This window comes from Phaethon lepturus, unplaced genomic scaffold (genome assembly GCF_000687285.1).
Source record: "Phaethon lepturus isolate BGI_N335 unplaced genomic scaffold, ASM68728v1 scaffold17904, whole genome shotgun sequence".
Lineage (NCBI taxonomy): Eukaryota > Metazoa > Chordata > Aves > Phaethontiformes > Phaethontidae > Phaethon > Phaethon lepturus.
The window spans coordinates 33,749-56,681 of NW_010532818.1; the positions used below are offsets into that span (position 1 = coordinate 33,749).

The 22,933-nt window shown below is 40.8% G+C and overlaps 1 protein-coding gene across 1 annotated transcript in view; it reads right to left on the minus strand.

Moving 5' to 3' along the window:
- The window catches only part of PTPRR (protein tyrosine phosphatase, receptor type, R), a gene marked incomplete at its 5' end in the record, with an annotated part of 36,691 nt that extends 18,058 nt beyond the window's left edge, over positions 1 to 18,633 (minus strand). Inside the window, 4 exons of the mRNA XM_010284984.1 lie at positions 1,817 to 1,954; positions 4,123 to 4,202; positions 11,032 to 11,116; positions 18,447 to 18,633. Coding sequence (XP_010283286.1) covers positions 1,817 to 1,954; positions 4,123 to 4,202; positions 11,032 to 11,116; positions 18,447 to 18,633 — 490 coding nt within the window. The remainder of the gene's footprint in view (positions 1 to 1,816; positions 1,955 to 4,122; positions 4,203 to 11,031; positions 11,117 to 18,446) is intronic.
- Between the last annotated feature and the right edge of the window lie 4,300 nt (positions 18,634 to 22,933).

The following is a 22,933-nucleotide window of genomic DNA, read 5'->3' on the forward strand; positions in this document are numbered from 1 at the left end:
ATGATGGAAATGAAGCAGACCACAAAGAAGAAAAAATATCAAATGCTATTATGCTAAATAACATCTGTTCTTGCCTTCTCTACAGAAAGAAAATACTTTAAGAATGAAGTTAATATGCTGAGCATTAGCCACTAGCTAAGCTGTTTTCTTTTCAATAGCAAGCAAGGTTTCAGGAGGAACCTGCTAATGGTGGGAGAGTTCTAGACAGGGCAGGACAACCTGTGCAAACACAGTCTCTCTATATAGCCTGGGAACGATTTGAGATTCCCCACCCTTTCTATTAGGAGGAAATTACCACTGCCAGGCCACAACAATGCGGATAAACACCAGTGCCTAGAGCCTGCGTAACTCAGGTAAACACAGGGCTTCCTGACACAATGGAAACCACTGGGCACTTCTTTCAAGTCATTCTTCTTACACAGTGTCAGATGTGAGTGTTTAAACAGTCAGCATTTCCTCAGTGAAATTCTTATTCTTTTGGCCAGTTAGGCTGGGGTAAGTTTTCCACGTTTTCAGGAGTAATCTTTTTAATGTAGGCTTCTGGACACTTGTTTGAACAGTCTAGTGCAAAACGGCAGCTGGTTTGGAAATACGACTTGGGATATTTTACAGAACCAACCTACTTTTTACATACCACTTTCTTAAAATCCTCCGGATTTTAAGTTCATGTTAGAAGTCCAAACTCACGGTGACAAAGAGCCAAGCAGTGGTCAAGGGCAGGAAAAAGAAGAATATGCCTACTGAGCCCACATTTAAATGAGCAGTGAGTTTGTGCCCTGGGAATGCACTCAGGATCTTGGTCCCTTGATCAGTCAGACTGGGAACTTTCCCTGAATAAACTGTTTCTCTATCATCACATCAATCCGAGTTTGAAGAGCAGGGGTGTGAGTGAAGCAGGGCCAATATGGCCCAGGTGCTTACCTGGCAATGTGCTGAGACTTGGTTGAGGCACGTAGCTGGCGTTGGGAATTGCTAACCAAGTCTAGCAGTTTGAACTCAAGAAAAAAGTCAAACTCCTTTATGTCTGTCTCTGTCTTGTCCACCAGACATGTAAATCACTTTTACATTCAGTCTTCCAGAACAGAGCTTTGTGTTAGCCCTCTGCATGGGAGAGTGATTTTCATTCCTGAAGACTGGCAGTCACAAATACAGACTGTGGCACTATCAAGGAAAGCCTGGCAACAATTTACATGAATACTAAATAAAGCTACTACAGATGTAGTTGGGAATTGATCCAAAAGTCACAGAATGCATAGCAGACCATTAGATAGCCGTTAGCAATTAAAACGCAATTGTCATCTCACTTGGTACTAAGGTAAAGAGCCATGTATTTCCATTCTGGCTAAGTCCCTCCATGATATTCGCATTTGAGAGTCCAAACTGTGTTTCTGGGATGCTCCAGAAGATTTGTAATACCTGGAATGGATTCAAAACCTGCCATTATAGAAAAGTGCAAACTTCAACTATGTCAGGAAACCTCTAATCATAACACTAACCATCCATTCTGTATATACCAGAAAGTAACAAGAAGTACAGAGGTGGCCAACAGATAAATGAGATGTTTCTTAAAAAATTATGAAACCAACAGCACAGATCTAGAAAATGGAATTCCTTTTTGTCTTTTTTAAATATATCTCTTATGACTGATACGCAATTGCAGTTAGTGTATTTGGCTACTCCAGTATTACTTTTCACATTGCCCATTACCAGAGTATTTGAGAGCCAGTTATCTGCTAGCTTCCTACCATATCTGCTAACGTTCTTTCTACAGTATGCAGCTATAGGAATAATTTCTCAGTTTGGCTAGTTTTCATACCTCATTTTTTTCTTTCAGCTTTGTGATCATAACAATGACAGGGCTGTCTTCTTGCCAAACCATCTGCCAGAAATCATTCACGGTATTAATCATGGGTCCCTGAGTTGCAATGAAAGCCTTCTCTTTACCTCCATATCCCTGGTTCAGAAACAGACACAAAAACATGTACTTTAAATTCATGCGGTTGACCAAAATTGCAGGTTCTAGAAGAGCAAAAAAATGAATCTGAATTAAAAAAAAAAAGTTATTTGAAAGCAGGTATGACTGAGAGTAGAGCAGATCTGAAATTTTTCAGTAGAACAGTTTTTCCTCCGGAAATTACTGACTTGATGGACTGAAATGGTCCTGAGAATACATCCATCCCTTTCAAATTTCCCTGCTTACTTGGCTTCTTCTAGCTTACTCTGTTCTCCAAGTTGTTAGGGCTTTCCATCCTCCAGTGGTACTTTAATCCATTATTTATATTGCTGCAGTGTTTACAAGAGAGTTTACAGTCAACAAGCCACAGAAAAAAATGAAAACTATAAAACTGGTTTCTACAAAGGTTCATGACAGGAGAAAAGATTTAAAATACAGGAATGCTTGTGGAGTCAAAGACTGTGCTATGCATCTTTGCTAAGAGAGAAGCACCTTTGAGACTGTATAGGAGGGACAGCATATCGCTATAGAGAGTCACGAGACGCACAAGTGTATAGGAGGTCAAAGAAAGGCAAACAGTGGGGAAGCAGAGGAAAGGGAAAGGCAAGAAGAAATGGGAAAAACAAAAGATTGCCTTCTTATTTTTCAGATGAGAAGGAGAACTCGTGAGTTTGTGCAGTGACAGGGTGCCCAACAGTAATGCAGATCAGGAGAGCCTGGCAATGTCTGAAGGGGATGAGTGAATGGAGAATGGCTGGAGGTGGCGCAGGAGCCTCTAGCCATGAGTCTTCCTTTTGGGTGCCTTTCTCCCTGACAGCTGTTATTCATTGCATGAACCAGTGGGATAGACCTTCAGCTGGTATAAACAGTCCCCCTTCTACTCACCAATCTGCCTGAACATAATTTGTCTGAGACAGGTCTGTCAAGATCCCAGAAATCCAACTGATATTGCATACATGGATGTGACATTTAATTTCATCGTGGGGTTGTATTTTTTCTGCAGTTGTTGACAGTTCAACTGGTGTTAGCAGCAGCAGAAATCACCATATGTTGGCCTGAAGGATGGTGTCATGGGGAAAAGGGAGACCTCAGAGGACTCAAAACATGGCCTGGCTGATGGAAGAGTTGCTCTCCAAAGAGAACTGCTCTGCTTAGTTACATGATGATGTCTTTCACACAAAGCACTGAAAGTACAGGATGTGAAGTGAGGCAGGGTAAAGGGCATGGGGCATATTCATGTACTGTTATTTATATCAGCAACATCATTGTAGAGCGCTGGGGCCAAATTTCAGTTACGCTATTACATTTATTCCAGCTGAGGATCTGGTACATAATTCTTAACAAAACATTTAATTTTGCAGGTAGTGGACTGCATGTTTCAGGACTACACTCCTGAAACATGACTGAGGTAGTTTCTTAGTAGTCTATTCAGCATACACTGTGCCATGAGTTCAAGAAGGCTCTGTGTGTGTGTGTGATCGAGGATTATAACATAGCTGACACTTGGAAATAATGCTTTCCAACAGGGTTCATGCTGGTAAAGTCTTTGTATCATGTAACAATTCAATATAGGGTATAAAATGTGAACGAGTATGTGTGCTGGTGCACACGTGTATATTTAACACATCTGTTTATGCTCCTTTTCACAAACTTGTTACAGTATTTAATTACTTAACTGATGATTTCAAGGCTATCAATTAATATAGTTATCCATATTAATATAGTTATGCATGAAAAAAAACCATCACCGCTGAACTTCTTTGTGGATAACATGACTGCAATGAGCAACCATACAGCTTATATTGCAGTTGACTCTGATCTTCTCTTTACCAACATACCAGTATCTCTGTCACTTAAAAGGTAACCCTGTTTTCCTTACTATAAGGCAGTAGGACAATATTAAATGGTAAATACTGAAGTAAACAAATAGTAGTGCATATGTTTCTTAATGTTTTTTATAAACTAGTTGATAAATTGTTTTCTTACTGCAACCATTTGTTAAAAACAGGTCATGAAACTGTTTCTATCACACCAATGTAGACAAAAAATTAGGAATTATCAATGAAGATGGGTAGGAATAAAATGAGTGGCACCTTGGCAAAATCAGCTAGTTACGTGGAAAATCAAATATTGTCGCAAAAGCACATGAAGAGTGTACATTTACTTACCCTAATGTAGTTAGCATTTATGTAGGTACTCAAGGAGTCAGATGGATTTTTTGGTTTCAAATACACTCTGCTTAGTGGATCTAAGAGCACAAGGAAGATGGAAATTGAAAAGAAAACTCATAATTAGAAGATTTCTATAGAGAATCAGAGACTTGTTGAAGAAAATAATCTACTGTAATTTGGGGTTGTTAAGCACTAAAGCATTATGCATCAAATTCTTCCATCTGCAAAGGATCCTCATGTGTAACGAAGGTACACCTATACCGCACAATGCTGGGCTGCGTAGAAGTATCTCAGCAAGCTGTGGGCATTGGAGCAACACTATCAGGTGCAGGCAATGTTCAGCAAAGTCTAGTCTGCCTGTGTTGAGTATCAAGCTGACCTGCCCAGACTGTCTCTGAAACCTGTGTCGTATCACTGTATGATGCTAGATAATTACACCAAGTCCTTTCGATTGATACCTTTGCCTGAAGCGGTACTGTTCCAGTGACTACAGTTGGATTTAAATTAAGAAAAGCTCCCTCTGCCTGGGGTGAAATCAACTATGTGTTTTTATACCAATTTAAGCTCACTGTAAGGGGCTGGACTAGGTAATCTATATCCTTCCGCTCAGTCCTGTGTTCTCGTCTGACACAATTTGTGACCATTCGTGTGTACTAGACTGGAGGCAAAACGCCAAAACACAGGAACATTTTTCTTCACACTCTTCTTTCCTTCACTGTCTTGGATGATCTAGAAAGGAGGGGGGGCCAGTTCTGCTGAGTACAGTACTACATCCCTCCTGCAAAGGAAGTTTTTGCTTGCTCATTTGTGATGATGTGATCCCACATGTATTACCTTTTTGTAATGAAATCCAGTAAATATTCAATTACACAGCATAACAGAAAGGGATAAGGAGAAGGGGAGTGAGGTGCTTGTGTTGTGGCTGTCTAGGGGCACACTTTGACTTTCTTCACACCCTTTCTGAAAAAATATCCTACTGTTAACAAAATGATATGGAAATATTTCTGTACTGAAAAAATAATATTTTATTCTGGCAGTTTGCTTAAATAATCAATAGAATCAGGAGCTTTTTGACAGTATACAGACACCTATTGGTTTGGAAATAGTCTCTGGATAGCTGCTTTGCTGAGTGCAATCTAGGCATTAGACCTATGTGGATGCTGAACTGGAGAGTGGTAAGAAAACAGTATTTATTACGTGGCCCTGCCGTTTGCACAGGAAACATACAATAGATGTACAAATGCTGTAGCAAAAATTGGTATCTTCAGAGCTGCTTTTGGATTTCTTTTGTGACTTTTCTTCCTGTTCCTAAGAGCAAGATAAAACCTTTGCAAATCAAAGGAAGAGTATGGATGATCCCAGACATACTTTATGTCCTTTTCCCACTGGAGGTCACAGGAGCATCTTGGACAGGAATGGAGCCTTTGCAGGACCCAGGCTGGTGTTTTGAAAGTATGTTTCTTAAAATGTGCAAGTAAATGCATGAGTTCCAGCTCAAAATCTGGGCATGGAATTTTCATCCTCTGTGTTAATAGCACAACATGAACTCTAGTTAGCATGTGTTAAAATCTCTCTGTACTAGCTTTCCCAACTTTTTCACTTAGAGGATTTTTTTTCCCCCTTAACAATATGAGGGCAGGAAACCTCTCATTCCTTTTCAGCACAGAGTGGTTATTAGCCATTTCCAGAAATGCCTCAGGCTGCGTGGCCTTGGAAAAATACCGGCTTCCTCCAGCTCACACAATGCCTCTGATCCTGGTGCAGCTTGACCCCTACCTTACACAACCTCTTCCAAGCAGACTCAACATCCAGTTTAATTACCATGTCTTGAGATAAATCCCTGTTACTAAGGAGCAGCTACATCAGTTTCAGAATTTCTGAGACCTCCTTCCAACTCCAATCAACAAAACAAACACTGCTTCCGAACGGGAATCTTTTATAAATTAACAGTCCTGATCAGTTATGAAATAGGTAAGTGCTATAAACTCAGCTCTGAAATGAGGAAAACCTGAGTGCCACTGACAGTCCAGAGCCACTAAGCAATCATCAGACACAAATGGAAGTAATTTGCTTCCTCCTGAATAACAAATACCTTGGAGGTAATAATCTTTTCCTCAAGGATGGCAAAGTCTGAGAGTCTGAAGCTAGAGCAGAAAGACACAGGTGGTCGCTGCAAGGCTGAATTCATCAATGTTTGTAAAGCATCTTGAAACACAGCAGAGCTGTTAAGCATGTATAATTACCAATAAAAAATGTCTCCTACAATTTTGACTGAGGCAAAATTACTGCTGGTTTCTTCCCTGTATCTAGGAAGTCTGGAATAGCTCTCCCATTCTTCCCTAAAGAAGAGGCTTCCTTTAACTCCATCTTTAAAAAATTGATACTGGCCTGAATTTACCAGGCTGGAGGAACAGGAGGGTGTTAAAGGGGCTGTAGCTTGCTCCCATGAGACTGCCTGGTGCAGGGAACAAGCTGGGCTATATGGTGGCACCACTGGACAGCCTCCCCCGCTGCCTTCGATACTGGAGGCTCATCCACTCCATGAACACCACTTTGTCATGAAGACCCAGGCTTTGTCCCGTTGCAAAGGCTGTATTCGTTGTGCGGTGGGTATGATGTGCTGTGGTCGTTCTTTCTTCTTCTATTTTGACTTCTACCATGTTCTGAATACTTTAGGGCATGGGCATGTTCGCATTTGTAGCATTTCCAAGATAAGTCATTTGTTACTGCTAGTCCAAACCTAGTTGCCTTACCAACAGTAGGACTGAAATACTGTGAGAAGGGCTGTCCTTAAGGTATTTCTGTTTTTTGAGCAGGAAAGGAAGACAAAAATTTTGTGAAGCAGGCTGCTGTCACACTTGCAGCCCAAAAGATCATAAACCTTTCAGATATTGAAACATTTTGAAGTGAAACATTTTGAAGTTCATCCACCTCTATTTTTCCTGGTTTTCCTTGCAGTCTATAAATGAATTATGATACTGACATTATTTGGTAATAAGGTGGGGAATAGGCTATTAGACTTGCAAATAATACAACTGCCTCAAAACATCTCATGTATAAAACACGTGTAAACTATGCATAATTTTTTAATCTCAGCTGAATAATTTCATGGCACTTCCAATGTAATCTAGGATTTCTCAATGGAAAATTTAACAGATTTATCACGGTGAGTGCTTCTGAATTTTAAAACATGCTTCAGCATTACAAAATAAAGTTTCATTCATGCAAAGTACCTCTTTCTTATCTACTAAAAATAAGGTCTGCCTAATATCCATTTACATTTTTAACTATGCAGCCTAACATAGATGAATTATTATAATACTGGCTATTTACAAATATTATAGATGTTGTGATACTGGTGACCACCGCTAGGACACATTTTGTCAACTCACATGGGTATACAAAAAAACTGTGATGAACCCATGTTGAATTCCACTAAGATTAAACACCTTTTCTCCTTCTGCTTTGTAAATACGATTTTTTTTCTTTAGTCTCTGAAAGCCTGCTGGTGATCCTATTACTTTCATTAGGGAGCAGGACTGGAGCAAACAAGATCATTTGTAGTCAGGACTACAGTGCAAGGGAGCTTGAAAATTCTCGACGTCAAGAGAACCATTTTCCAGCATCTCTCTATAAACTTGCATAATAAATTGCTTTGTTCATTCAGTTTAGATTTAATTTTCCCCTTGTCTTTAGCTGGAGTGCAAGAGGCAGTTTTAGCACAAGCACTTCAAGCAACAGCTTGTGGATTTGTACGTCTGACCTGCCAAGTGGTTTCTACCTTCATGTTGCTGTGAATCTGCTGTTCCACCACAAGTGTTTTCATCTAGGCTTTTGCCCTGTGGGTACCCTTCAGGAAGGGGTAAGGAACGACATCCAGGTACCCTGGATGTGTTGCACACATGGAGACATCCACAGAATAGTGTTAAGCCACGTGCTCCGTTGTAAGCAAGAGCCCACGCATGCTCTGAAGCACCACGGGAATTCTGCTTCTGGCTTGAGGTGGAAAAGTGAAATAGGGAGGGGAAAGATACAGGGCTTTGAAGCCGAGGTCCTGCTGCAGGGACATGTAGTGGGGGCTGCAGGAGGCAAACAGGCAAAGGTGGAGATGTAGAGTAAGAGGGTGAGGAGGGAGCAGCAGGGCTGGTGTTCTGCCACAGGGATGTGACTGCGGTGAGAGGCCGGGAAATCTGTGTGCAGGATTGGGAACCTGCTCAGAGGGAGTGAGAAACGCTGTAGGTGGATGACAGAGGGAATGCAGCTGAAGGTACGGCGTGGGGTTTAAGAGGACCAGTGGGTGGGGTTGCAAACGGGAGGAAGGATAGAGAAACAGTGATTTTAAGGAACTGTTTAGCCACTTGCCTCTGATCCCACACTGTCCCCTTGTTGGTTGTATTAGCGTATTATTATAAAGCAAACAACACTTAGAAAACTTAGAGAGGCATCCTAGTGTTTGCATAAGAGTGTTGGCTATGTTATACTGCAACTGAAACGTCTTTCATAGAAATGTAACATTTCCTGCACTTCATAGTTTTCCATATAGAATAATTTTCATCAGGCATTCATTTTATTTCACATGAGTGTGTCTGGCTGGGTAGTATCTATTCAGGAACCTGCCCTCATGCACCCTGCCACCGAATTATCTCCTAGAAAACGAGAGCGTCCTCCGCAGCGCAGAGGGCGGAGCTGGCAGGACTGGGCATTTTTAGGAGATAATCCATCAGCTCAAACGTCACTTGTCACCGCAGGTGCCCCGATGCAGGAGACGCACCCAGCGCTGGGAATGGAAAAGCTGATGCGGGCGTATGAAGCAGCGGGTTGATATCATCTGAGCAGGAAACCAGGAAGGCTGTTCTATTTAATTGCTCAAATCATTTCCAAACCCTCTTGGACTGGGTGTGGGGCGTGCGAGTATTTATTATGAGCATGTGCCTCAATCCTCAAAATATCTTCTTTGAAAGAGCCTGGTGCTAACACACAACAGACCTTTTGATTTCTGTCAAGGAGGGTTACAAAGCGCCTGTCAGTGAGTAGCTGTGGTGCACATCGGCAGCGTGCTTGGACTGAAAACGTGCCGCGGAGTTAGCGGCACGTCCCGGCTCGCTGGAGGTGAAAGCACTAAGGCATGCTGGTTCTCAAAGCTCATCAGCATCAACCACGGCCCAGCTGTCGTGTCCCGATTCAAAACACATGCTGCGGTGAAATGGGACTTATCGCATCTGCAAGGTGTTGCTGAAGACGAACCTGATGGTGGCTGGGGCAGCTCGGCTGTGAGGTGCTATGGGAAGGGAGAACTCCTTCCAAAAATCCGCCCGTCAGGCGGAGGGAGGCTTGGCGATATCCTGGCTCCACTGCAGCTGATGGCAAAAGTCCTGCTGTCGTCAAAGGGGTCAGGATTTCACCCTCCGTGTACATCCTGTTGACACTGGGCCAGGCTCTAAGGGATGCTGAATTTTCTGATTACTTGGTATATAACTTCCATTCAGTTACTTTCTTTAATTCCCCTCAACATTCCTCGATTGCACTCAGACGCACCCAGCTATTGATTGCAAGAGATAAACTACCTTGAGGACAATGGAAATTTTACTGGGGGCTGAAGGGAAGCAAGGACTCCACACGACGAGTTTCTTTGCCAGCTACGTATCACATTTCTGAGACTAATCTCGCGGCTAAAGGCCATCAGTTTTCATTAATGTGACTGCAAGGCCGTTGTATGATGTGAACACATCACAACGCGTTCGGGCTTGCTGAGAGAAATCTTGTCATTTGAAGCGTGTGAATTTGCATGACTAACATACAACATGGGCCTACAAGGACATTATAGAGATGATTAGAAAACAAATTACTAGTTGATAGGATATGCTGTAATTTTAAATGTAATCTTCATTCCAAACCTAAGCAAAGGGATGTGTTTACATTTTCGTGTGGGAGTGTCTTCCAACATTTTGAATCACTGAACTTTTTCACTTTGGTGATGTCAAAATTTATAAAAACTCAACTATTCATGTCTATATTTAGTGCAAGGCAACCCATTTAGTGCAAGGCAACCCATTTTGAAACTGAACACAAACCAAAATTATTTATAAAAGAGAAATGGAATATCTCATTATTCCCCCCAACAAATGTTATGAAAATAGGTGCATTATCAGAGAAATGTGTATTTTGAAGGAAAACTATTCCACTGAAAAGTTTTTCAATCACCTCTAATTATAACAAAGCAATTGTTACTTGGCCAGAAATAAAGAATTTGGGCCAATGAAAATACAGAAGCAGTATAGCAAAACAGTAACATGTTTACAGCAACGACGAGGCAGCACTGTGTGAGAGTGGTTTCCTTATTAATGCAAACAGATTTCCACAAAGCCAGTTGGTGCATGGAGAAGGAAAAAAACACCAGAGGACTTGTAAAGATATGAAGTCCACTACAAGAAAGGATAGGATGCACTTGTTTTTTCTAGTCTGGCCACTTAATGTTGGACAGGATCCCAAGTAGCTTGACCCAGCTGGAAGGAATTCAGTGACTGCAAGACGGTGTGGGCTGTGATGGAGATAGTTGTCTTGGTTCTCTCATCCTCCAGACTGAGGGAGCTACTGCGAGGCATGGCAGACCTCTCTCTACCCATCTGCCTGAGCTGACCTCCAGAGAAAACCAGCATGCACCCAGGTGGCATTTCAGTACGTGGTTGGGATGCTGCCAAAGAGTTTACCTGCTAATGCATCCAGTGAGAGTCTGCATTTGCCAGTCCTATAGCACTGGGCTTTTGGGCTTTTTCTATATAGACTATAAACACACTTATCAATAGGTACACAATGATCAAAGGTAAAGACAGCTAGATTTTCACAGCAATATATTCTCAAAGCAGGACTAAATGTCATAGTAGGAAACCAATGGGCTAACTCACTTACTTGGCAAAATTGTTTTATAGCGGTTTTTAGTTCCATGACTCGGGATGTCAATTTCTTTGGGATCCACAAAATTCATGGGTATTTCCTATAAAAAATAAATTAAATCAGATTGGTGTTTCCAAAGGAGCCATGCAGGAAATTATCACCAGAAGGCCATCTGCTGTTACACAACTGTCTTTTGACATCAAAGTTATTACGAAAAAAAGTGGTTCCCACCTCAAGCCTGTCAACACCCTTCCTTTAATAAACACAGGGAGCTGCATATTGAAGGGGTGACTTCCAAGGAACACTTCTGATGAATTATTAAACGCAAAGTTTTTACAGCATTAGGAGAGAGGTTAAAAAGCACAATAGTTCTAGAAAAGTGGAGTCGAAAAGTGCAGTACTGTAGCAGAAAAGCATAACATTTTACATAATTTGGGGAGGAACTTTCAAAATAATTAAATATTAATGTATGGCAAACTTTTTAAAAAATTTTGTGCAAAGCCCTTAACACCAGTCAAAGACCTCACTTGCTTTTTACAGAAACTACTAGAATGAAGTGCCTTAGTCTTTTGCATTCAGTGACTCGGAAGTGTAATAAGAATCTGAAGCTATTTCTCTTAATTCTCATTTTGATCTTTTAGTGACTTATCCGTGTTGTCTTCTTTAAATACACAGATGTGCAAGTAAATAACGTTACAGTTTGCTTGAAGTTCCGAAAATATACAAATGGTAAACTCCTGATCAACTTAAAATTACTGTTTTTCAAACTGTTTGTGAGCATGAAAAGTAAAAAACCTCCAATGTTTCACTGAACAAAATGTTTCACTTGGTCTAAGGGGGGGAAGAGTAATTTTGATTCTGAGGTCCTGAAACGTTGTTAGTGTTCTTACTGTTGAGTAAGAACAACCCTTTGAAAATGGTAAGATGAAACATGTAGGTTTTTTTATTTCCTGATTGTGACGGATGTTTTACCAACTGAAACAATCTGGCAAAATGACATTAACAAATGTTTCAGTTGACACAAATTTTGACACAAATTTCATTTATTACTGATTTTTTTTGGCCACCATTATTTAAATTATCTTAAGGTAAGCTGGAATTTGATTTTCAGTAAATTAATACTTCTACTTAAAAGCACGGTCATTACTAGAGACTTGAAAACTTCCTTGCTAGCCTGGGACATTTATCCAAAGAGACAGCAGCATATTCAATAATTGCCTCCTACAGACACATAGGAACACGAGGAGGCACAAAAGGTAAGTTCCTACCCTATTCAGTGCAAACCTCCTTTGACTTGCACCACTGGAAAATTTGCTTAAGGATTTTCCTCCAAAATCAGCTGGTTTCTAACTCCACAGGCCTGCCCGAGACTTTGGCACAGATGAGATGTATGGCCACTGTCCTTCAGACCCAAGCTCTGGTCCTGCCCAGCATGATTGGCTGCTGTGGGTTTTTTTTAGAGGAACAGGGACAAGGCCCCTAGCAACTTGCCAAGGATGCACCCAACAGCAGATCTTTACGTGGGTTTACCAAGCAGGGGAAGCTACCCTCTTACTTTTCTGCTTGAAGAGAAGGCAAATTTAAGTAAAATTTAGATGGGTCATAATGAATTGCTTTGATTCTTTTCTGCTTCACAACTTGGCTTCTGAACATCTTACTACTTCTGTGCTGGTTTTTATTTTTCTATCATCTTCTCTGCCTTATGCCCATGTGTTTAGCGGACCTTCTTTATTCCTCCCCTCTCCCTCATTCAGTTTCTTCCTGAATTTCTTCATTGCTCTTCAGCCGACTCCTCAAAAGAATGACTTGTTGCCTCTCATTTCACGCCAGCCAAAGTGTTGCTACTAGGATACACCTCCCTTGCAGGTACTTCACCCAATCCTTTTTCAGCTCCCTGTACTGCCATCCATATGGTGCCTGTGCTAAGCACAGGATCTTCTCACTTACTTATAATACTCCATTCCTGCATAAACCTCATCCTCATTCCTTCAGGTCAAACCATCTCTCCTCTGTCCTGCTTCTGATGCCCCTTCTAGTGCTCCAACCCTCCCTTATACACACCTCTGATTTTCACCCCTTCCCAGTGGTGACCTCTGTGAGACTCTTCCCCTTGGCCCTTGGGCTCCGAATTGTCGTAACTGGCTCTGGTATGGGCTAGCGGCTGACCTAGAGCTTCCCTGGTTCGGTTCTGGCTTAGTATAAACACCACCAGTGCGTGGCTTCTGAAAGGTTTCCCTGCTAAACTATATACCAACTGAGAGAGAGCAATACGTTAAGCCTGCGTTTAATGGGATCTATGTCTGTCGTCTACAGGGACTGGAAAAAGATGTGTGAGGATGAATTCTCTGCCTGCACAACAAGAGGCAGTGAGCAGTGGGGCTCTTCCAGCTGCCTGGCTGTCTCCCTCTTGATGCCTGTTGAAATTTTAGAATTAAAATTGTTGATCAGTTGGCGAGTTACTGACAAATGCAGAAATGCCACTGAGTTGAAAACAGAAATGCATTTCTCTGGGCCAACAAGGTCACTTAATAATATTAATCACTTACATCCTGTAAACACTTTCTAGTCAGTGGGCTCCTCCCAGTAGGAAGTACTTGTGGGGCCAAGGGCATGACAGAAATCTGACAATACACCGCGGATCACAGCCACTGACAAGTCACTTATTCTGAACCAGGCTGTGAAAAGCAAGAGATTATTCTAGAAAAAAAATCAGGATATTATGGGTATAACGTTCCTGCTAACGTGGGGGAAAATAAGCCCAGTAGATTGCAAATAGCATGAACATGTGCAAATTAGCATTCAAAGTCTGCTATATAGGTAATATATATTGATTTGTTTTATTAAACATATATACATATTAGAATTAAATAATTACAAAGAATGTATAAGCTGCACACACTCATGTGCTCAGGTACATGCATGCAATTATAGATGCGTATGCATATATGCCTTTGTTCATGGGAGAACGTGTTCATGTGCATGTTCACCTCTCTGGGCGATACTCTTCTAATAACAGCTATTCTGGCTCACATTAGCCTTTAAATGCTACAGCTGTTCATACACTCGAAGAGGTATGATTTGGGTGTCTGAAAGCATTCAAGAAAACATCACAAAATTTAGGAAAATTCAGGCAGATATTCATTATACCCATCCCTCCATTTTCATGAGAATCAAATTTTAAAGATTTAACAATCTGGCACTTTCCCATGGAGGACTGTATTTTCTGACATTCCAGTATTTTGGGAATAATTAATTTTTCTGTTCTGTCACCAACTTCAGACATTCTGTCTTTTGAATAGCAGCAGCTCAAGTTACTAAAGAAGTATATGCTGGTCAAGTTATGTTTTTTCCTCCTTGCAAATCAGGGATATTCTCCTAAGTAAAAGAAGTCAACTTTTTTGTCAGAATTAAAAAAAAAAGAGGAAAGCAGCTCTTTTTTCTTAATAAATATTATAGGAAAATATTTTAATATTTTGTAAATGTAAATTACCATTTTTACAAGAAAAAACCTTAATGCCCCCTTAGTTGTTAATCAAAAAATTAAATGTTAATTAAATGACTAAAAATAAACCAAAACTGCTCATGTTTTAGTTTTCCATTGAAAACTTCGCACATTTCTCCACTTTTGCACACTTGGAAGGTTTTCATGGGTACTAATAGTTTTAGTCTCAAGAAGACTGTCTTATTGTATTTCTTTAGCTGGTTAAAACAAGCTGAGTGAGCAGAATGAGTGAGGGTTATATATTGCGTTCTTTGCATGCCTCAAGTTCCTACTAAAGCTATTATCTGTAGCAAGGAAGATATTAAACAGATACTGCTCAACAGTTTCATCTTAAAACACATTTTAAAAAATGGTTTAAAAATGGAATAGACAAGTCATGATCTTTTCAATAAAATTCTGTGGAAACACTCTATGGCCAAAGTCATGTTGTGCCCCGCAAGGGACAAATAAAATGTGAGTGTCTATTGCCCCAAAGTTGTGCACAGATGCTGTGTGAGAGGATTTGGGTAAATAGAAATCTACAGAGGTGCCAAGTTGACTGTACAAAGTGTCTTCTAGCATGGGGGGTTTAAGCACGATGAAGTTATTTCTCCTAGCTTTCCCGCCTAAGCAGCAGAATGGCAGAGACCCGATGGCATAACTGGTGATAGAAGTATGTTGGATGTTTATAATTTTTTCCATGTACACTGTCAGACCAATTTTTGGTAAAACAACAGAGGGAATTATTTTTCTTAAGCAAATGACTTTTACTATACACCCTGGCTTTTTAAAGGTGCATAAAAGGACTGCTTTGTAGGACACAATTATTCATAATGCATTCATAGTTTTAGAGCAAGATGGCACTCATCATCTATTCAATTGACTTACATGCACAAATTGAAACCAAAATGAAACCCAAGGGATCACGTGCTCTGGCATGTTTAATAAGAACTGAATTGTTTGTATGTCTTTGTTAGACCTGTAATATGCTCAAGCGGTTGTATAGGTCTTCCTGCTCTTACGTGCCTTGTTAAGATACATATTTCTGTGTGGGTTTATTAAATTTGAGCTATTAAACCAGTTTTAAAAAGCTTTGCTTGTTTAGTTTAGTTTGCTAATGACTTGTGAAAGATAAAAAAGTTAGGCTAAGGATAGGCTGGGTGGTTGGTTGTGTTAGGTTCCTCCTCTCTGGTACCCTCCGACAGCAGTTGGTAGTGAGGCATCTGAGGGAACTAGCATGGGACAAGATTTTCTTTGCATTGCATTGGTCACCTGATACTGTTCTTTTAGCATGAAAAATCATTGAATAATCACTCCATATCCACCTTCTCCTTGCTATCATGAGTTTATAGGCTTGTTAGAGCCTTTCACAGTCTCTTTTCTAGGCAAAAGAATCCTTGTCTATTAGTATCTCCCGATACAGAAGCTGCTCTAGTCTGTGATTATGTTTGCCATACTTCTGTACGTGCTTCGAGAGAGAACAGAGCAGCATGCAGTTGTGAATGCATTATAGATTTTTCCAATGTCATAACGATGTTTTCTAGATTATTCTCTAGTTTTTTTCCCAAGATTCTTAGCTTTGTATTTCAGAACCCATCAAAGCAGACAAAAGTATTTTCTCCCAAATGCATAACATTTTATTTATCAACCCTGAATTTCCTCTGCCTCATCACCATTATAAAATCCTCCTGTAATTTCTTTGACATCTATTTTTAATTTTACTACCCTTGGTAATTCAGTGTCATCATCAAACTTCGCCACCTTACTATTTAATGCCTTTTCCAGATGACTTAAGAAAATTTTGGTCAGTATCAGCTCCAGAATAGATGCCTCTGGGACTCCACTGGCGACCTCCTTTTACCCTGAGAAGAAACCAATCCTTCCATTGCTACACTATGTTGATTATTCCCCACTGTATTGCATTTGTTCATATATCTATTGGCTTCTTTCCTTTATTATAATTCCTTCCAATTTCTCTGATTTAGACATCAGATTTCTAGGCCTGCAGTTCTCTGGATCTCTTATGGAGTCCTTCTGAAAAACTCCTGTTACCTCTGGTCGCCTGATTCCTCAGCTGCTGGGGCCCAAATGCTAGGTTACACCTGTCCAGATAATACATCAATAATTGAATATATGAACTTCTTTAGGATTCCTAGGTGAATACTAGCTTATTCCAGTGAGTAGCATTTATTAATTTTATTGATTTGTTCTAGAATCTCTTCCTTTAACGCTTCAATATCAGACAGATTCTCCAGTGACCTGTTTGAATGTACTCCTGCCACAGATGTAGGAAATTCCCTAAGTTCTTCTATGGTCAACACAGATGCGAAGAATGCAGTCACTTCTCTCCTATTGTTTCAACTTCTCCAAATCCCTTTTCTACCTTTTTGATCATCTATTGATCCTTGTACTCTTTGGTAAGCTTCATGCTTTTGATCTATATAAAATTGAAGTTACGATTTTTTTTTTTTTTTACTTAAAAACCTTTTTTTGGCCTGCCTTATTCAGGTTTCACATTCAACTGGCTTCAGTTTATGCTCTGTTCTATTTCTTTTGTAATGCTTGTCTCCTTATTTCTGATAGCCTCTTTAATCTGGCTGTTTTGCAATACCAGTTTTTTTCAGGTCTTCTTAAAGTAGTATGTAATAACATGTTCTTCCTGAGTGAATTTTTCTGCTCTGACTTTTTTCTACCTGGCCACTGTCTTCATTTCAGATTCTTGCCCTTTTCAATATTAAATACACTTGTAGGACACTTCAGGTTTTTTCATCTTGAGTATATTAGACTTGCTGTACGGAGTGCTTGTTAAAGATATTTTGAACTGACTGATTGTGGGTGTCCCTGCCTGCTACAAAAAGTCATTTATAATGACTAAAAATTTATTCTTCAAACTGCAGGAATACGTGATGTTTACATGGGAATAAACAAAATCTCCAATTATTACTGTGTTTTCTGTCATCATAACCTTTATGATCTCTTTGAAACTGTCACAACATTACAGTCCTGTAGCTCTAATATGACATTTATCCCATTGATGACTGGGACTTCAAGAGGAAACTGTATTATCCATGGATATAACTGACTGACATCTCTCTTTAGTGCATGAACATAAAACAGCACCTTGAAACTACCTAATCATAGAATCATAGAATAGTTTGGATTGGAAGAGACCTTTAAAACCATTATCCCTTGTCCTATCATTACAGGCCCTGCTAAAAAGTCTGTCCCCATCTTTCTTATAGGCCCCCTTGAAGCTCTGAAAGGCTGCAATAAGGTCTCCCTGGAGCCTTCTCTTCTCCAGGCTGAACAACCCCAACTCTCTCAGCCTGTCCTCATAGGAGAGGTGTTCCATCCCTCTGATCATTTTTGTGGCCCTCCTGTGGACCCGCTCCAACAGGCCCATGTCTTTGCTGTGCTGAGGGCTCCAGAGCTGGACGCAGGACTCCAGGTGGGGTCTCACCAGAGTGGAGTAGAGGGACAGAACCAATTCCCACGACCTGCTGGCCACGCTGCTTTGGATGCAGGCCAGGATACAGTTGGCCTTCTGGGTTGCCAGCACACATTGCTGGCTCACGTCCAACTTCTCATCCACCAGTGCCCCCAGGCCCTTCTTGGCAGGGCTGCTCTCAACCCCTTCATTCCCCAGCCTGTACTTATCACAGGGGTTGCCCCGACCCAGGTGCAGGACCTTGCACTTGACCTTGTTGAACCTCATGAGGTTCACATTGGCCCATTCCTCAAGCTTATCCAGGTCCCTCTGGATGGCATCCCATCCTTCAGGCATGTCAACCACATCACTCAACTTGGTGTTGTGTGCAAACTTGATGAATCTGCCCTTCGGAAATGATTTATACCTTGACATTAGTGTTGCCCAATTATTTTTCCCCCCCAGTTTCTGTTATGCCAATTATGTCAAAAATTCTCATTTAAAGCTTGTTGTTAAACTCACCATGAATTCTGTTTGAAGTAAATGAGAACATGCAACTGCTTCTCGAAGCTGCTGCCGTGTCAGGACCCGGCCGGCTGACTGTAGGTATTCCATCGCTACTTTTTCTCGTGGGGTTGGCACAGCAACGAAAGGTTCAACACTTCCCAAACTGCTCATATCCAAAGTCAGAGAGACATTGGATCCTCGTCTGCATTAGAAAATAATTAAAACAGTTATATCAGACCTGTGTTACTGTAAGTTCCATACTCATGCAGCTGATTGTGAGTTATTTATGCACCTCGACTTTCTGTATTGTTAGTGGCAGATACTGCAAGACTGATTTCATTGGAAGCACTGGGTGGCCAGAAAACCAAGATTTTACATATCATCCTACCTCTTGAATCTAACAACCAATGCTGCAAGAACAGTGTGCTAGGGAGCTACTTTTTGGATTACTCTTAGAAGCAGAAACTGCTCTGTATATGCTACTTAATTGTTATGGATGTCAAATGTGAAAGTGATATCTTAGTAAGGAAGAAATGTTTCACAGAAAAAAAAGAGGATATATTTCTAATTGATACATATAACAACCTGGAAATAAATCACGGTTATGTCAGCTTAAGTTATGTCAGTTGAAGAATCTACTCAAATTAAATATACATAATGGAGGAGGAATGGTCACAAACTTAGAGGGGTTATTCAGAAATGCCAAACATCTATTGCATGACAATCAAATTCATCAACATTTCACATTTCTATAGGAAAATTAAGTTGGATTCAACACCACCTTTTAGCCATGAAAATACAAATAAAGCACCCTTCTGTGTGCCTGGTATGAGCATTACTCTTTTTGTCGCTTTCTGCATACAGCACTTAAGAAAACTGTCTGTTTTCATAGTTTCAACCCATTGATCAAATGTTAACTACATCTTAACTTAAGGCATAGATTGCAATAAATCCATGCTCTGTGAATTGTGATGAATAAGCATGCACTTGTAGGCATTAATAAAAATTGTTGTGTTTACTAATCAGAAATCAGTACTCTAAGACTGTAAGATTCACCTGTCTGAACTGGGCTACGGTTGATGCCCAGCTCAGTGTAAATGCCGCTAACATTTACCAAGCAGCTATGTACGTATAGAGATATGACAACGCAAATTTCATTCCTACCTCTGCACGTTATCGTCTCTCCGTTAATGTATGCTTACAGGGGAACTCTTTAAGCATTTAGTTGCACTACCATGCTCAGATATATACAACCACAATGGAAGATATCTGTCTCAAGTCTCTTCTAATAGTCGTCCTGCCAGATCAGCATACAGCTCTACACCTTGCCCATTTTTAAAATCACATATGCCAGTGATTAACCTTTTACTGGTTAATCCATTATCTGGTGACTCCAGTTTCCCTGCTAGAACTCTGCGTGGTTGGGTGCATTTTGTATTGGCAGGAGAAATCCCACTGGGTGAGTGTGACTGCACACTGCTCTGGGCACTGGGATGTTGTTAAGATACAACTGTACCTTTTAAAACAATATCACATATTGTTATAAATATCATACACAGAATCACAGAATCACTAAGGTTGGAAAAGACCTTCAAGATCATCAAGTCCAACCATTAATCTGTGAGGAAAGTGTTATTCATATTGGAGGAATGCTTTCCTCTAGTCTGCAGCAAAAGTTGCTTGTGTTAATACTTGCTTTTTACTGCCCTTTCATTATTTATCAGTGAGATATAGGTATTTGTATGCACACGTTTGAGCAAATTACTTGTCTTTTCAGACACTGTGACTCCTTACTAAGCGCTGGTGTTGCTGTTCTCTTCACCAGAATAAGTACTCTTAGGGTTTATTGTTTTCCTCTTTGTTTGTAACCGTATGAACATAACACTTTTTTTCTGTTCTGACACAACTTTGATGCACTCCCCTTCCTCTTAGACATGTCAGCAGATCCTTCAGTAGGTTTATTTTAAATTAAACCATTGCTATCATGTCAGTTTGCCTGAAGAGAAATGACTTCAGTCACTTGCCACTTAGCAGAACACAAAGCAACAATGGCCAAGAGACAAGACCACCTGGTGAATCTCACATTGTCCCCTAGTGTCCATAAGCCTATTTCAGCTTAGGTGATGGGTGGGTGACAGCAATAACTTGTCTGCCCAGGCCTGCAGATGGTAACAGTGAGTCAGCGACGGAAGCAGAGGCGGGGGGGGGGAGCCGGGCCGGGGCGGCCGCCGGGACGGAAGCAGAGGCGGGAGAGGGAAGCGGAGCCGAGGCGGCCGCGGGCAGCTGGCTGCCTCCGGGGGTAGATGAGGACAATTTCTGTTGGCAGAGGGAGGTAGGCGGGGTATGATTCTGCTAATTTTGCTAGGAGACAGGCAGAAGTGAAGTCGCATCCTGAGCAGAAATGACTAGTAAGTCATTTCTGCAGAGGCAGAGAACCAGTAGTTCTCTGTGGCTCGCTGCACACCCTGCATCGTACCGAAGACCCAGTTGGCGGTACCAGTGCTCATACCCAAATCCAGAGCCGTGACAGCCTGGGAGGTGGGCGCGCCGTGAGCCGGCTGTGGTGGCCGCTCTCTGCCGGACCCTGCATGAGGTCCTGGCTCACGTACCCAACCCAGCTCCCTGGGGCAAGCCAGTCCTCCAGCTCCATGCTGCTTTTCAAGGAAAACATCCTGCCAAACCACTGTCTCACAAAAACCCTCCTGCAAAAGCACCTTTTCTGACCACGACTAGCAATTTATTCCGTGGAAAAAGGCAGTCCCTGAAACAGGTGGCTCTGAGGGCGTGTATCACAAATCCAATCTTTTGAAAACCATCCAGAAACCCACAGAAGAGGCATGCAGTGAACCTCTCCAAAACTGTTTAGGCTACCTTTGGTTGAGAAATGGGTAATGATTTAGACCCAGACATACTTCTGGGAGAGCCTACTGAGATTTCCTAATATAGAGGAAAAGTATTCACATTGTTCGGTAACAAAGTACAGTGAAAATGTTAGTATTTTCTTTGGCCTTTACATTGCTATTACTGACAGTCTTGGCAAAAAGGCTATTTCCTTTTTAACAACAACAAAAAATATACCTGATCTAATTATAACTTCGAGTTTACAGCTTTTACCATTTATGGGGATTATTGATGAATACCGGTGTTGAGGATCAAATAACTTACTCTGGAAAGAAGAAATAGTTTTTAGCTGCATATTTAACACATTAAAAGCTACACATTGAATAAAACCTGAATATAGGGCTAAAATAACTGCCTAAGGGATAGTGTTTTTGTTAGAAAGTCCATTAGAGGGTATACAATAGATAATAGTTCTAAAGGTAGTACTTCCATAAAAATGGGCAACTCAAAGAACACTTTTGAAGAAGTATGCTTCAGTTAATAAAAAGATTTTAATAATGTTTACATTAGCAATGGTAACTACTGTCAATATTAACATTAATCACACAGACTTCTTTATTGCATTCAAGACCATGCTGAGGAATAGGGCTGGAAAGAGGACATATTGCCTTGTCCTGAAACATGAGGGAGGGCCTGAACCCATCATATGCTTGTATGTCCTGATAGAAGGTGCTTATAGTCTCAGGTCCTTGGATTCTCTATGTTCCTCAAACAGTTAAATTCTTCACTTTTTGTAGAAGAGAGTAGAAAGCAAGAATTCTTTTCTTTTTTACTACCTGGTTGGAAAGAGGTTAGGTAGTGAGCCCACCTTTTCCCACCATATTGGAAGGGCTGCACAAGGCTGGCCACAGAGCAACAAGGAGGTACCACCTAAAACAAAGCCCATTTTTGGTAACTATCCTGTGTCTCCAGTAGGTTTTGAATAAAGAAATCACAATCAGACCAGTGTCACTTCAGGTCAGACAACTAATTTTTCTTGGAGAGATATATATAATTTCCTGACTAGACACGGGTATCTTTGCATTTCAAATTAGAGTGAAGGAGCCATGCACATGGGTTTACCCTTATTTCTGAATATTTAGAACCCTTTTTTACCTTCTAAATAAATTTATCTTCTTTATGTTCCACATGTTAATAGTTTAGGCCAAATTAGAGAAGATTTTGTTATGATGCACCTCCTCCAGCGTCCCCTCGAGGTTGTGTCTCGATGAGGAAGAGCATCATGTGAGAAATCTGAGGACTTGTAAACATTCGTGACAACATTACATTAAAATCAGCATGAGACTAACTCTTCTGAAGCTTCACCAGCTGGGACGGCCACCTCATCACTGGGTACGTGAATAAGTGCAATCAGGAAACCACTTGTGTCTGTGTATTGTCTAGTATCCCAGAGGGGGGCCTTACTACATGCTTACAGCCCTCTTTTCAGTTGGGTAATAAGAACAAGTCCACTGTTGAGAATCCACTGGAGTATTTTTAAGAATACATTTATAGAAGCAGATTTTATTATAGGCCGTCATAAAAAAAAAAGAAAAAAAAAGACTAATGCAATGTTTGTTTGAAAACTCTCAAAAGGAAGCTCCACCTGTCCACCTCGGAGG